General features: G+C 33.2%; 2 protein-coding genes across 9 annotated transcripts in view; one reads left to right on the top strand and one right to left on the bottom strand.

Moving 5' to 3' along the window:
• The window catches only part of LOC125054410 (plasma membrane ascorbate-dependent reductase CYBRD1-like), a 42,752-nt gene extending 41,086 nt beyond the window's left edge, over positions 1-1,666 (top strand). For all 5 annotated transcript variants that reach the window (XM_047656288.1, XM_047656285.1, XM_047656287.1 and 2 more), the window contains one exon: positions 22-1,666. In XM_047656288.1, the coding sequence (XP_047512244.1) occupies positions 22-169 (148 nt within the window). In that variant the 3' untranslated portion in view covers positions 170-1,666. The remainder of the gene's footprint in view (positions 1-21) is intronic.
• Positions 1,667-2,648: 982 nt separating this feature from the next.
• On the bottom strand, positions 2,649-12,193 carry LOC125054931 (NCK-interacting protein with SH3 domain). Of its 4 annotated transcripts, none has more exons than XM_047657081.1 (10): positions 11,984-12,193; positions 11,683-11,867; positions 11,300-11,600; positions 11,003-11,217; positions 10,386-10,619; positions 9,910-10,032; positions 9,274-9,457; positions 8,683-8,904; positions 7,493-7,665; positions 2,649-6,591 (listed from the first exon to the last, which is right to left on the bottom strand). In XM_047657081.1, the coding sequence occupies exons 1-10, from the start codon at positions 12,003-12,005 to the stop codon at positions 6,400-6,402; spliced, it is 1,851 nt and encodes a 616-aa protein (XP_047513037.1). In that variant the 5' UTR covers positions 12,006-12,193; the 3' UTR covers positions 2,649-6,399. The 4 variants fall into 4 exon arrangements, with proteins under 4 accessions (XP_047513037.1, XP_047513038.1, XP_047513039.1 ...); XM_047657082.1 differs by having other exon boundaries at positions 11,683-11,864; XM_047657083.1 differs by having other exon boundaries at positions 11,003-11,202; positions 11,984-12,192.
• Between the last annotated feature and the right edge of the window lie 303 nt (positions 12,194-12,496).

Below are 12,496 nucleotides of genomic sequence, written 5' to 3'. Positions count from 1 at the left end.
CTCGGGGCATGCGGTGCGCAGGAGCGAGACATACTCATCGCTGCCGACCGAGGGCATTGTGATCAACGCCATCGGCGTGTCGGTGGTGGCCGTCGCCATCTTGGTGCTGTACACCGTTCGCGGAACTGGCGGATACCGCATTCGCAAGGTCGCGCAACACCCCAGCTAAACGACACGACACTGCTTTGCGACTGGTTGACGAATCAGACTTTAGAATGGAGCAATATCTAACAGATTCCAGCGACATTCCGAAATGAGCCAACTAAAGTCTTATTCGTCGAACTAGATCCGCTGACAGCTTTATTTACCTTGTGTATGATACAATATTCGTTTAAGTTGAATTATTTCGTGGTGTATTTCATAACTGTGCTCCAAATTTCTTTGAGATGTTAGGGTCCATATTATGTGATTTCGTTATAAATGTAATTATGAAATGTTTTGCAGACTTGTAACAGTTGATTTTAAAGATGTTATGTACCCGATATTAAAATTATATTAATTTAGGTTATAATCCAATAAAATTTACTTGCGGTTGTGCGATTATCTATTTATAGCCTTTATAAAACATCATCGAAATTATGTTAATCTTAATCGAATCGTCGCAATGTCAATGTGTGTGTATACCTGTTTATTATTTAGTAGAAATGTAGCCCTCTGACTCGACAAGATATTGTGAAACCTAATAATGCTGCGGCGTTAGCAAATTCGTTACAATTCAGAGTGAACAAAATATTCAACTGCCCATAGAGTTATTTTTGAAGTATTTTAGTGGCCATATTTTATTTAAGGCGAACGCCGATCACTTCGGTGACATTAGGTTAAATAGGTTTAACGATTTGTATATAATTTTAATTAATGTAATGTGCGAGTGTTCGATAGACGTAGTCGTGTCAGAATCGTAGTGAATTTTGAGTAAATATTTATTGGTCGGTATCGAGTAGTGATAGTACCTTATCATACAATATTTAAACCAATATTTCTGAAACATTTAACTTTTTAAACGTATTGCATGATAATCAAACTGCTAAAGTTTTATACGATATTTGGATGGAGCTCTATACGGTTTTAACGACAAGTGTTCAGGTTGCCAAATTCGATGTAATAATACCTAGTAATATTTAATCAATATCTACATTATTAGATGTCTAATTGTAATTATAGTATAATGCTCAATGTATTTATACGCGGAGTAAATTTATTACCTTGTGTAGACGAGATTTTGCTATTATTTAATAGTTGATATTGACATAGCATTCCATGTTGTGGGGACAGTCGCAGATTTTACTAATATACAATGCACGAAAGACTGTACACATATAATAATAGGTTTTGCTGAGATCGAATGTTTACAGTTTTTTAAAAGTCTACAACCCTGGAACCCTTCGTAACATCGGGGCCAACTTTTGAAATATTTAGATTTCGTTTATTACTATTTAGACTTCTCGCAATAAAGCAAATGTTAAAACGTACCTGCTTGTTACATTGTGTATATTTAGTCAATTCGATTAATCTTTCTACTATATCTTCTAAATTGCTTTATGAAGTTATTTCTTGAATCAGTTGTTTATTGCAGTTGTATTGGTTATTATGAATTTTATCACTGTTTTACGATTTCCAAATATTTATACGCAATTATAAAGGTACATTAAATACATATTGTATGAAATACTTGTTTTATTTATGATTCTTAGCTTTTATTTCCCTTAATAAATAAATAAATATAAAAAAAAAACACATTTTGACTTCTAAGTATGAGCGAAGTAGAACCATCGTGTCACATTAATTTCATTTGTTATACTTATAAATAGAAGTAATAAAAAGGTGTTTATTCATTATACAAAAAACTTATATTATAGAAGTTTGCAGCACAAATACGGTTAAAACCAATACATAATACTTACCTTATAAAACGAGTGAAGTCGCCATACAAATTATTTCAAATTAAGCTAAATTAAGTGAAGTACAACATGATTTATTTCAAAGTTTTCATGCAAATTCCGTGAGAAACTGAAACTGCATAGTCTATGGCATATTCCAATTATGGTCCCATGCTTACGTCCATACTAGTTAATAATAATATCTTTATTTAAGCAGACAATCTTGTATGACTATAATAACCATAAGTCCATACGGTAAATATTATCTTAGTTACAATATTGTCCTATTACATTAAAAAAAACAATGGCGTTACCTTTTTATATCTGAGCCTCAGATTTATGTATGTTTCATGATTATTTGTCAATCTAATAGGAGAAGTAGGTGTACAGCCTCCTGGTTCTGACAAACACCGTCTCTTTTTTTTACTTTTCGGCAAGCCGAATTCCATTACCGTTCGGGCGAATGTTAAATGGGCATAGACAGAAAGACTAGACTCGAACCTACGACCTCAAGGATGAGAGTCGGACGCTGAAGCCACTGCTTCTGCTATATATGTATATATGCAATATTATTAGGTTAGTTTTAGGGCATATTTAGCCATAAAAACTAAAACATTACCGCCGCTAGCCGTCCCGCTAATAGCGGTAATCCGCCAGCGTGCTGTTAGGACTCCCCCGCACCTCACCTAGCCTATATGTAACTCTGGTATTTCAAAGACTTTCACTATTGAATTGTATAATATATATAATGCTATTAATAATAAAACAAAATTGAAGTTTTATTGATTTATTGAATCAAAAACATATGACTATATTTTAAGCTCACTGTTAATTCAAACATTACACATGACAAAGTTTACACAAAATAGTGATTATGATTCTGTTGATATAAAAATAAGAATAAAATATTCTCTATTTTCAACGGAATTTTAACTCATAATTGGCCACAGGTGACAGCCTCAAAAAGCATAACAGAAATAGAAAAATCTCCAATTATATACACAAGTATTCTTGTAATTTTTATGTACACACCTCTAAACTAAAGTAAAAATATATAATTTTCAGTGTGTCAATAGATTTTTTAAAGAATGAGTTCTGTACCCCTTTTCTCTTTTTCATAAAAACTAAATCAGCTTAATCGCACTCTTTTAATTAAAGTACTCTTTAATCTCATTCTGTGAAATTGTTTACGCTGTGATGAAGAGACAATTAGATTGATTGATCTATTATAAATAAAAAGATAATATAGTGACTTGTCATAGTTTGATGCGTGTACATAAAAATTAGCATCATTAACAAAACTGAAATCCGTTTTTTTATTTATAAATCAACTCATATCTAAACAAACTGTTGTGATTATACCAGTAAATATATATAACATAGAATACTTATGTCTGCATAACATAAACGTAAGCTTCTTAAAGATTTATCGAGATCGCTATATCTACATAATTTTGAACTACTTGTAGTACTCTAATTTGATCGGAAAATATTTTTAATTTCAAACCCTGAATATTGGTCGGTAATGAACATGAAAATAATTATTTTTATATCACGAAGACATCAACTCTATACACAAAAATATAATATTGTACAATAAAACGTATAAGCTGATAGTGAAATAGGACTCAAAGTTTGTGTTCATATTATAATCAATTCAAAAGAAATGACCGAAATTTATCCCCTTACTAAAAAATCGTGTAGAATTGTTATTTTTTAATTTCTTATTTGAAGACAGTCAAGTTAAACCGTTTTAACAGTTCTTTTGAGAAACACAATTCGACATAAAGAGGCGAAAATCAAATCCGTGTAATATATTAAATTTTTACGATGCCCCGACACGTCTTCAATCTAGTAAAAAAAAAAAAATATCCACAAATCGAATTAATTCCGTAAAAGTAAGAAAAAAATCTCAAAATAGATTAGATCCCACGAACACCCAGTACAGACACACACTCTTCACCACTAGTTTCACACGGGTCTTCGTAAATTACAGTTTGAACTATGAGTTCTATTTCAATTAAGCATAAATTAGGCCCATTGCAAAAACACGCTTTACATTACAACAATATAATTAACTGAAGCACATTCTTGTAACACAAAAACAGGCTGATTTTTATAGACTATAACCATTTATAAGCTTTTTAATAACGCGATGTCTTTGCCCACTCCATCGTCTCATACGAGCGTGCTATGAACGTGTCAGTCACGGAAGCGGCCACAATAGCCGTATACTTATTAAATATAAAAGCATTATGTTACAGAGAGAAATTGTCTGATTCTTATGCATTTATCATTCTCTATATTCCTGTGTTTCAATCGATTGTCTTGATACCACCACGGCCTGGCGATAATATTTGTTCTGGCAAAAACTAGCGGCCTTTTGAGATGTGGATTTATCGTAGAATTCAGCGGATCGGATTGGACAGAAGTTACAAACCGTCAAGTTCTTCTCTATCGCCATTTACAGACCATGATGAAGGGCAAAATTGCGGGTAAATGCTAATCTTGCCCACGAAACATCCTCTCTTGGATATTTAATGCCGGGGTTAAGACAGTGAAACAACTGATTAGATCGGCAATGAACAATATTCTCACCGATACCTACTTCTGCGTCTGACACGGTCCTAACAAGGTATGGAGCGGGGTAGCGGGCAGATTCGTTTAGACTATAGAAAATAAACAAGAATTACTTATAGACTAGATAAAATTCTTAAATATATGAAAACGGTGGTAATGATAAATGCCGCAATTTGTGCTACTCGCAAACAAGCAAATTTGTAATATTTTATTAAAACTTATTTTATAATATTTATCACACGATTAAAGAAATACAATTTTTAGCGGTTTAAAACGCGTTTATCATATATGCCACCAGGGTAACATTCAGGAGTCTTCCATGTATATGACATATAGACCTTAGCGCTCTCTATATGAACCCTAAAAAACACCTAACCTAACGTCACATTTATATCGGATATAAATGGATAAATAAACGCGTTTTAATCCGCTTCAACTGTTTACTACGCAATTTAAAAGTTTTGAGATTCAACATTATCTTAAATTCCACATCACTCTCTATATTTTATAATAATTTTGTATTTTCACATCGAAGAATATTTAAATATACACAGCCCATGACACATTTGCAGTAAGGCAATGAAAATCTAATTCTACAAATTAAATATAATAATTGCATGTACTACGAATCAATAGTTTATTCGAGATAAGATAATATATCTTTACCTAGCCGTTAGAAGAAAAAATATCTACTTATATATTTGCCAATATCTAATCATATATTTCATTAAATCTCTCACTATTTTCGAACACATCCAGGAAAAATAAAACATTCCTGATTTTTAGATTTAATTATTTAACTTTCACAGGCCGATATTTAAAATATTTTTTAATTTAATGTCTTATTTACCTATCTATATACTGACTATAGGAATCCGAAAATATCAATTTAGGCCATACTACGAGAAAATATAGTATCTATTTACTTGTTCTACTGTCAAGTATAAATTGGTCTGAAAAAGAAATAAATTTGACAAATGTCAACTGTCAAAACAGATGGTCTTCGAAGTTTAATGTCATTAGTATTATAGTAGAGAATAATGAAAAGAGGAAAATTTGACAGTACAAGTGACTCTTATGTCAATTTTTGACAGCTTAAAAGAGATTTTTCGTAATTTACAACACGAATTCCATTAGAATGATTAATTTTCGTGCTTTTAATTGAAAATACGCTCGAAAAGCGCTGCTTAACCAAAAAATGGATATTATTATGTTTAGCATAACTCTTCAAAAAATAAATAAATTTAGAAGTAGTAATAAAAGCTAATGCTTTAACGATATATTCCTGTTATAAGTACCTACAGAATATAGCAAATCTAATTTGTCCTAAGTTTCATCCATTATTTTTAGGCAATTACAAGAAACAGTTTAAATATTGAAGAATAATTTAAGCCGAAGAATAAATGTTTCGTTTTGAAATTAGTTTCACAAATTTACCTCATAAGTATTACATTGATCTAACGAAACTGTTCACAATTCTACATAATAATTAGGGTAATTAAGTAAAACTACAGGTCTAAACCCCGACCCTCCGACTACGTTAATATGGCAATGTAGGCCTCGAATGAAACTCTTTAGTGAAATCTTTTGGCACTATGACGTCACGATTACTCGGACCGAGTGAGTTGGAATACCAGCAAGACTACCACATAACTGGCTAACTTGGTTAGAATTGAAATTCAAAGTATATATTATAATACAAATAATTAAAATCCCAACTAAGGTTACCGAGTAAGCTTACTGCTCTGATCAATTACACTCGGTGACTACTTTACCAAACTAAATTGAAAAAAGGCAGATAAATTCATAATTTTACTATCTATAAATAAATCTCCGAGTAACCATATAAATGCGAGAATACTCGGTCCGAGTAAACCCGGATAAGTTGTCGGATCTGTTGGAGCACGTGAAAGCTTTCGAAAAGCGCTAGATTCAAGCTACCTTAGGCTTTAAAGAACTGGGGAAACTCGTTAGAGATGGCCCTGACTAGGACCTGGTCTTCTCTGCTGCATTCCCCTTCCTCACAGAAGATCCTGGCGAAACAGCGGAGCAAATCGTCTCTGCGGTGCAAATGGCTGCTATATTCTGTATTGCGGATTATGCCCTGGAGGATCCGCAGGTAATGTTCGCGACGCTGGAAGGAATTAACTATAAATTAAACATTTTCATACGCGTTTAATTCACACACCCTTACACATATTCACACACCCACAACAACAGTCATAGTATGTCTTTGTATATTTTCTGTCCGCGATGGAAGGCTGGTGATCACAGAACGTCTATAGTCCTATTATAAGCACCAGCCCCTCACAAAAATGATATCTGCAGCATGCAAATCCGTAAAAATTCAATATTTTGGATAAAATTATTATTATTAACTTTTAATACAATTATTACCGACTGCGTCACGGAGGTGGTGATTGTGAAAGACAACATAGACTTCACTTTAAAAAACAAAAAACGTTTATTCGATCATTGTGTCAATAAATTAAAAAAAAAACACATTCAGACAATTTTATTAAATTTTTGGGCAGTGTATGCTAAGTGATTTTAGCGTGCTATTTTCAACACTGCGTTTGAATCATTTTTGAAGTAAAACTTCTTTATGCGCGACTAGGGAGTAACTGAGATTTTTTTCTGACGGAAGTAACACTTACTTGTGTAGTTAGTTAGTCTGTGTAGTTTCCGCTATTTAAAAATAATAATTCGGATCGGTCGTAAGTAAATGTCAAATACTCCACGGTTCTTGACTTATACGCCATCTAGTGGCAAATATCATAATCAATTAGGATTATTTATTTTCAAACGGATCAATTATTGTGAATAAAAAAAAGTGCAGTTATCGCAGCCCATGGACACCAATTTTAGTGGGTGCGTTGCTGGCTTTTGAGGGCGTTTTTTTAAACAATTGTTGGAATCTCCCAGGGACGACACCCGGGAGATGATTCTACAGTTTGCTAGTTCGCAAAAGAAAATGTTTTGGGCCCCAACGAGCTAACACTCGCCGGTGCGCTGAAGGAAGGCTAAAGTCCTACCGCATCTCCAGCCGACAAATCTGCCAATTGGCGCACGATGATGTCGATCGCCACCTTCACGTCGTTCGTGTAGAAATGTTCTGCGGTCTTCTTACGGCTGAAGACGTCTATCGCCAGCTTCAGGACGGAGTGACGCGGAGCCGGCTCGTGGTCGAATATACGGACCGGATCCTCTGCAATATTTATTTATCATGACATTTAATAAAATAGAAATGTATTTTTGATTGAAACAAGTAAAATATTTATGCATTTACCCAATTTTTTTATCTTTTTTAGAAGTTTCTTTGAACCATAACGTAAACACACGAACCCTATAAGATTGAGTTAACTTAAGGTTAGTTTTAAGGGATAAAGTGGTTTTTACTGATTGAATAACGTTTAAATATTTGCCAAAATATTACTCATAAGGTTCAGAGATAAGTTTAAAAGAACAGAGTACCAGCTCTATAAATCAGTCTCGTATTCATAAACAAAAGCACTTTTACGTCTCTTTCCGACACGTCGTGAATGCCATATGATTGAAAGAGACAATGAATATTCTAGATAAAAAGGTATTTACATGAAGGTGTAATTGTTTTTATCATAAAATACAATAATACTGAAACTTCAAGTTTATAATTTTCACAAAACCATTATTTTATAATTTTTCTGATTTACATTTAAATATTTACATAAATTGGTGTTTTGCCTAAAATTGCTGAAATTCGAATTTTATATCCGTTGAAAAAGTTTTACGCTGTTGGTACACCTTCGAACGGAAAAGTTGCGAAATAACAATGGAAAGAAAATGTCGAAATCTTTCCTGTTTCACTCTTATAAATAAACCGCTACAAAATAGTGGCCCACGGGCGGATATGTAGACGGCGCATGAGCAAATGAGCGAAATTACGGTAGAAAGAGACAACATCATAGTCAGTTTTGTACGTGAGAACATTTTTATAAAACCGCCAAATAACTTACAATGCACAAGGAAACTATTGCGGATTTGCCGTTTGAGTTTCACAGCGGAGGTGTGCTAACTCTCAATTACCTATCTCATACCTAATCCACTTTTTTTCTTAAAATTTTATTTAACTAGTATTTTTATTTATTTTTAAATTAATTTTTAACAAAATTGTCATATATTTTAGAAAAGATAGCAACATATACTATAGATATAGCTAAACACCCACAATATCACTTGAACTCACCTTCACGATTAAGCAGCAAAAGGATCTTCTCACAAAACGTCTTGGCATTGTCGATCGTCTCCAGAGCGTTGAGCAACATATTTTCGAAGGGATTTTCAAATTGCAGATTGTACGCGAGGAGGAGAGTGAGAAAGAGATCCGGTATCTGCTCGTCTACGTCCGTTTCCGGTGGATTCTCTATTAATTCTAGTAAAAATTGAGCGAATTCGACGCCTAGTTGATCTGAAATATTCGACATTTATATTATTAAAGTTATTTCGCGGTTTAAGGTTCGATTTTCAGAAACAATTGTTTCGGAATATCGAACCCTAAACCGGCAAGTTAATCGGTTGAAGTTTTGATTTATTTGACTCATTTGTCAAGTTTTCCTATGTTCGATCCACGTGAAACATAATTAAATCTCGAGTAAAGAACTTATGATTGTCTAATTAAACATATTTAGAAACCTATTAAATCAGTCTTGAATATTGTCACATTTCATACAAAATGGTGGATTGACCGGCTCTGAAATTGCATTTAAGTTCGATCTTTGACAGATCTTACATTTAATGGACCTTAAATATCTAAAATAAGAAAAATGTAAGTTATTACCGAAATGAGTGATCGGCAGCGTATCCCCCATAGACAAGACCATAGAGAGCAGAAGAGCAGAATGTGACAGGCGACTGACAGCGCGAGGGTTGTCACGTATGTCGCGGGCTATTTCCGCCGGAAGTGCGGACAGGGCTAACGTAGCCAAAGCGGTTCGCTCTAACCCACACATTACACCGAAAGCCTAAAACGAAATGTGGTTGTGGTGGTGGATCAATTATTCAAATATAGAACAGTGACTTAATTGCTTAACATGCTATCTAGAACCCTGAAATGCGTTTAAACCCCTGCTGTGCACTAATTAATTATTTTATATAAGAAAACTGGCTAGTCTTAGTTCCAATAGCGATTGTATCTACAAAAGCTGATAAAAATAACAATATTATTCATTATTGAAAGTAACTTTTGTACAGTGTAAAAATTGAAAATAATTTATCAGAAACAGATTCAATCAGAGCCCAAGAACGATAAAAGGCTTCATTGAATTATTGGTTGTACATATTATTATAAAAAAACACTTTTGCCTAAAAATTTCCCTTTTTTTAAGATATCAACTATAACACACATAAAGAAAGCTGTTTCAGAATCATTATGACACAGTTTGCTTTTTACAAAATATATAAGATAATACTTTACCTGTAACAGCAGTTGTCGTAAAGGCCATCGGGTCTCCATCTGGTAATACTGGACTAGGGTTGAAACATATGCATAACGGTGACTGCTTAGCACATGCTGGGAAATATTCACATCTGCATTTGACTGGAATTAAAAAAAAAGTTATGTCATTATTTCATATGAATCTGCCTATTACAGTTTCTAGAATTGCCCCATCAAACCATTCTGGAGCAGCTTTTATAGGTATATGTCAAATTAGGTATTCCATTGCAGATTGACTAAATTTATCTTAAGGTTTTGTATTTTTTTTAGAGTAATTTTCATACAAAAGATATCTTTTTGTACTCTGCCTGGCAAAGATCATTACAAAATTTGGGATATTATATCATAAACAAGAAAATGTAAGGCCGTGGTATTGGTGGTAAGTTAATAATACTTCATAATATAAAGAAATGGTATATTATTTGCAGATAACATACAATTTTAAATGATCTTACCATAACAGATATAAGTTCCAAAAGCTGAGTTTGAATGTCATGTGCATCATCATGTAATGCCCATCCTCTCTGCTGGGCATCATTGGCTGCCTTCGACAAGGAGTTCAAAGCCGTCATCATCCTCAATGCATCAGGTGCCGCATCTATTGCATTCTTGGGACAGGTAATGTTGCTATTTGCCTCTCTAAGAAGTGCATCAATGATGGATCTAGCTGCTCCACCAGGGAGAAATTCCTATAATTAATTTATGATTAATTAATTTATAGCATACTAAGTTAGTCAAGACATGATGATGACTATTTTATCTAGTATTTTAAGCAAGATATTGTAAGTGAATGATGAGAGAAAGTCCTATTTGCCATTTCAAAGTAAAAAAGTATGTATTAGAATAGCTGTAAAGATAGTTCTTAATATATTTTGAAATTTACAATCAATATTCAGTTGTTTCTATCCTTCAGAATTCTATTATGTTTTAAATCACCTGCACTAAAAGCCAATTTACATGTTTACCTTTGACAGGCAGACTCTATCACCACAGGTTATCAGTTATATGAATCTTAATGTCTGGTGTATAAAAATTAAATAATGTCAATACAAGTTTAGCTCATAATACAAACCCGAAGAGATGTAAGTACAGTTTCAACAGCCACTCGAGACATTTCATGGCTCAGCTGGGTCTCCCTTCTCACAGCCTGCACTATTTCATATATAGCATTTGGTTTAATACTTTCGCTACTGTCTTGACTGTCATCTTGATTATCAGTATCAGACGACACTTGATTAGATGTTGGCTTCAAATCCTTAATTTTTTCTTCATCTGTCAACAAGATTTCTTATTAAACAGACACAAAAAATATATATAATTCAGGCAACAGTTAAATCTTTAAATTAATTTATTAAACACTAATGAATACCTTTACAGTTACTGTCACTTAGAGATTTTGTTGGAGATTCTTTTTCTTCACTAATATATTGCTGGGAAACCACAGGGCGTAGGTCAAAACATGGAGACACCCCATTAGGAGGCGTGTGATCATCCAAGCGAGGTGGAGGCTTAGGAGCTTGCTGCTTTTTGTGGGGTTTCACTAGGAACTGAACTTGTTTCCTCTTTTCATTCAGTCTAACTACTATTTCTTGTTTTTGGGACATTGCTGGATTTTCACTCAAACTTTTAATGCAATCATTTAAAAATCCCAGAAAGTACTCAGGGTCAACCTGTGTTCAATATACACTTTATTTAGTGGTATTAGTATCAGTTTATTAGTGTTAATAAAGGATAATAAAAATGAACTCTTACCTTGACCTCAGCTACGTAATTTGAAGGAACAAAACCCACTTGGCCTTTTCTATTAATAACGTGCCACCAATTCCTCTGTTTAGTGTTGGTTTGTTGCAAATAAAAATATTCTCCTTCGCAAAAACTTAAAGTTTTCGCTAATGTTGCTTCAAAATCGTACAATGCTTTAAGCATTTCAAAGTCTTCTGAAATAAAGTGTTCCAATGAAGAGTGGACTAATCTTATATATCTATATTTTATTTATAACAAATAAAAAATAAATAAAAATTACGATTTTAATATTGATCGATTGGACACCTACCCATATCTTGTCCGTCCCCCATGGTCGAAGTTAATTTTATCGTCTTCAAAAATAGCGTCAATACATTCTTTAATATCTAACTAAGTATGATCAATGAATTACTTTAATATTGTTTATAATAAATCCAAAACCGAAGACTTATCTTAATACTGTTTTACATTATTTCTGCAAAATGTAGTAAGCCAATCGCACGTCAAAATTCACTACCACTGACAATAATATGGCTTAGACATTTGAGCATTGACAGATGACTATTGACGGTTATGTTTTAACCAGCGTTGATCAATGATTTAGTACTACAAATGTATCTAACAAGTTACATACAGATACATTGATTTGAACCCATAATTTCCGATTATAGGCGTAAAAAAACATCTACAAAAACTTTTTTAATGTGAAATTCTTTCACGTAAACGATAAAAAAAAAAATGAAAAAAATGTAAAGCCCTCTTCACCTCTATTGCAAATCGACATACCCCTAATTGATAAAATAAAATATTTTATTTATTCGCC

This window comes from Pieris napi, chromosome 12 (assembly GCF_905475465.1).
Source record: "Pieris napi chromosome 12, ilPieNapi1.2, whole genome shotgun sequence".
NCBI lineage: Eukaryota > Metazoa > Arthropoda > Insecta > Lepidoptera > Pieridae > Pieris > Pieris napi.
Note: the sequence above shows the minus strand (reverse complement) of the source record. Positions and strands in the feature narration are given on the sequence as shown.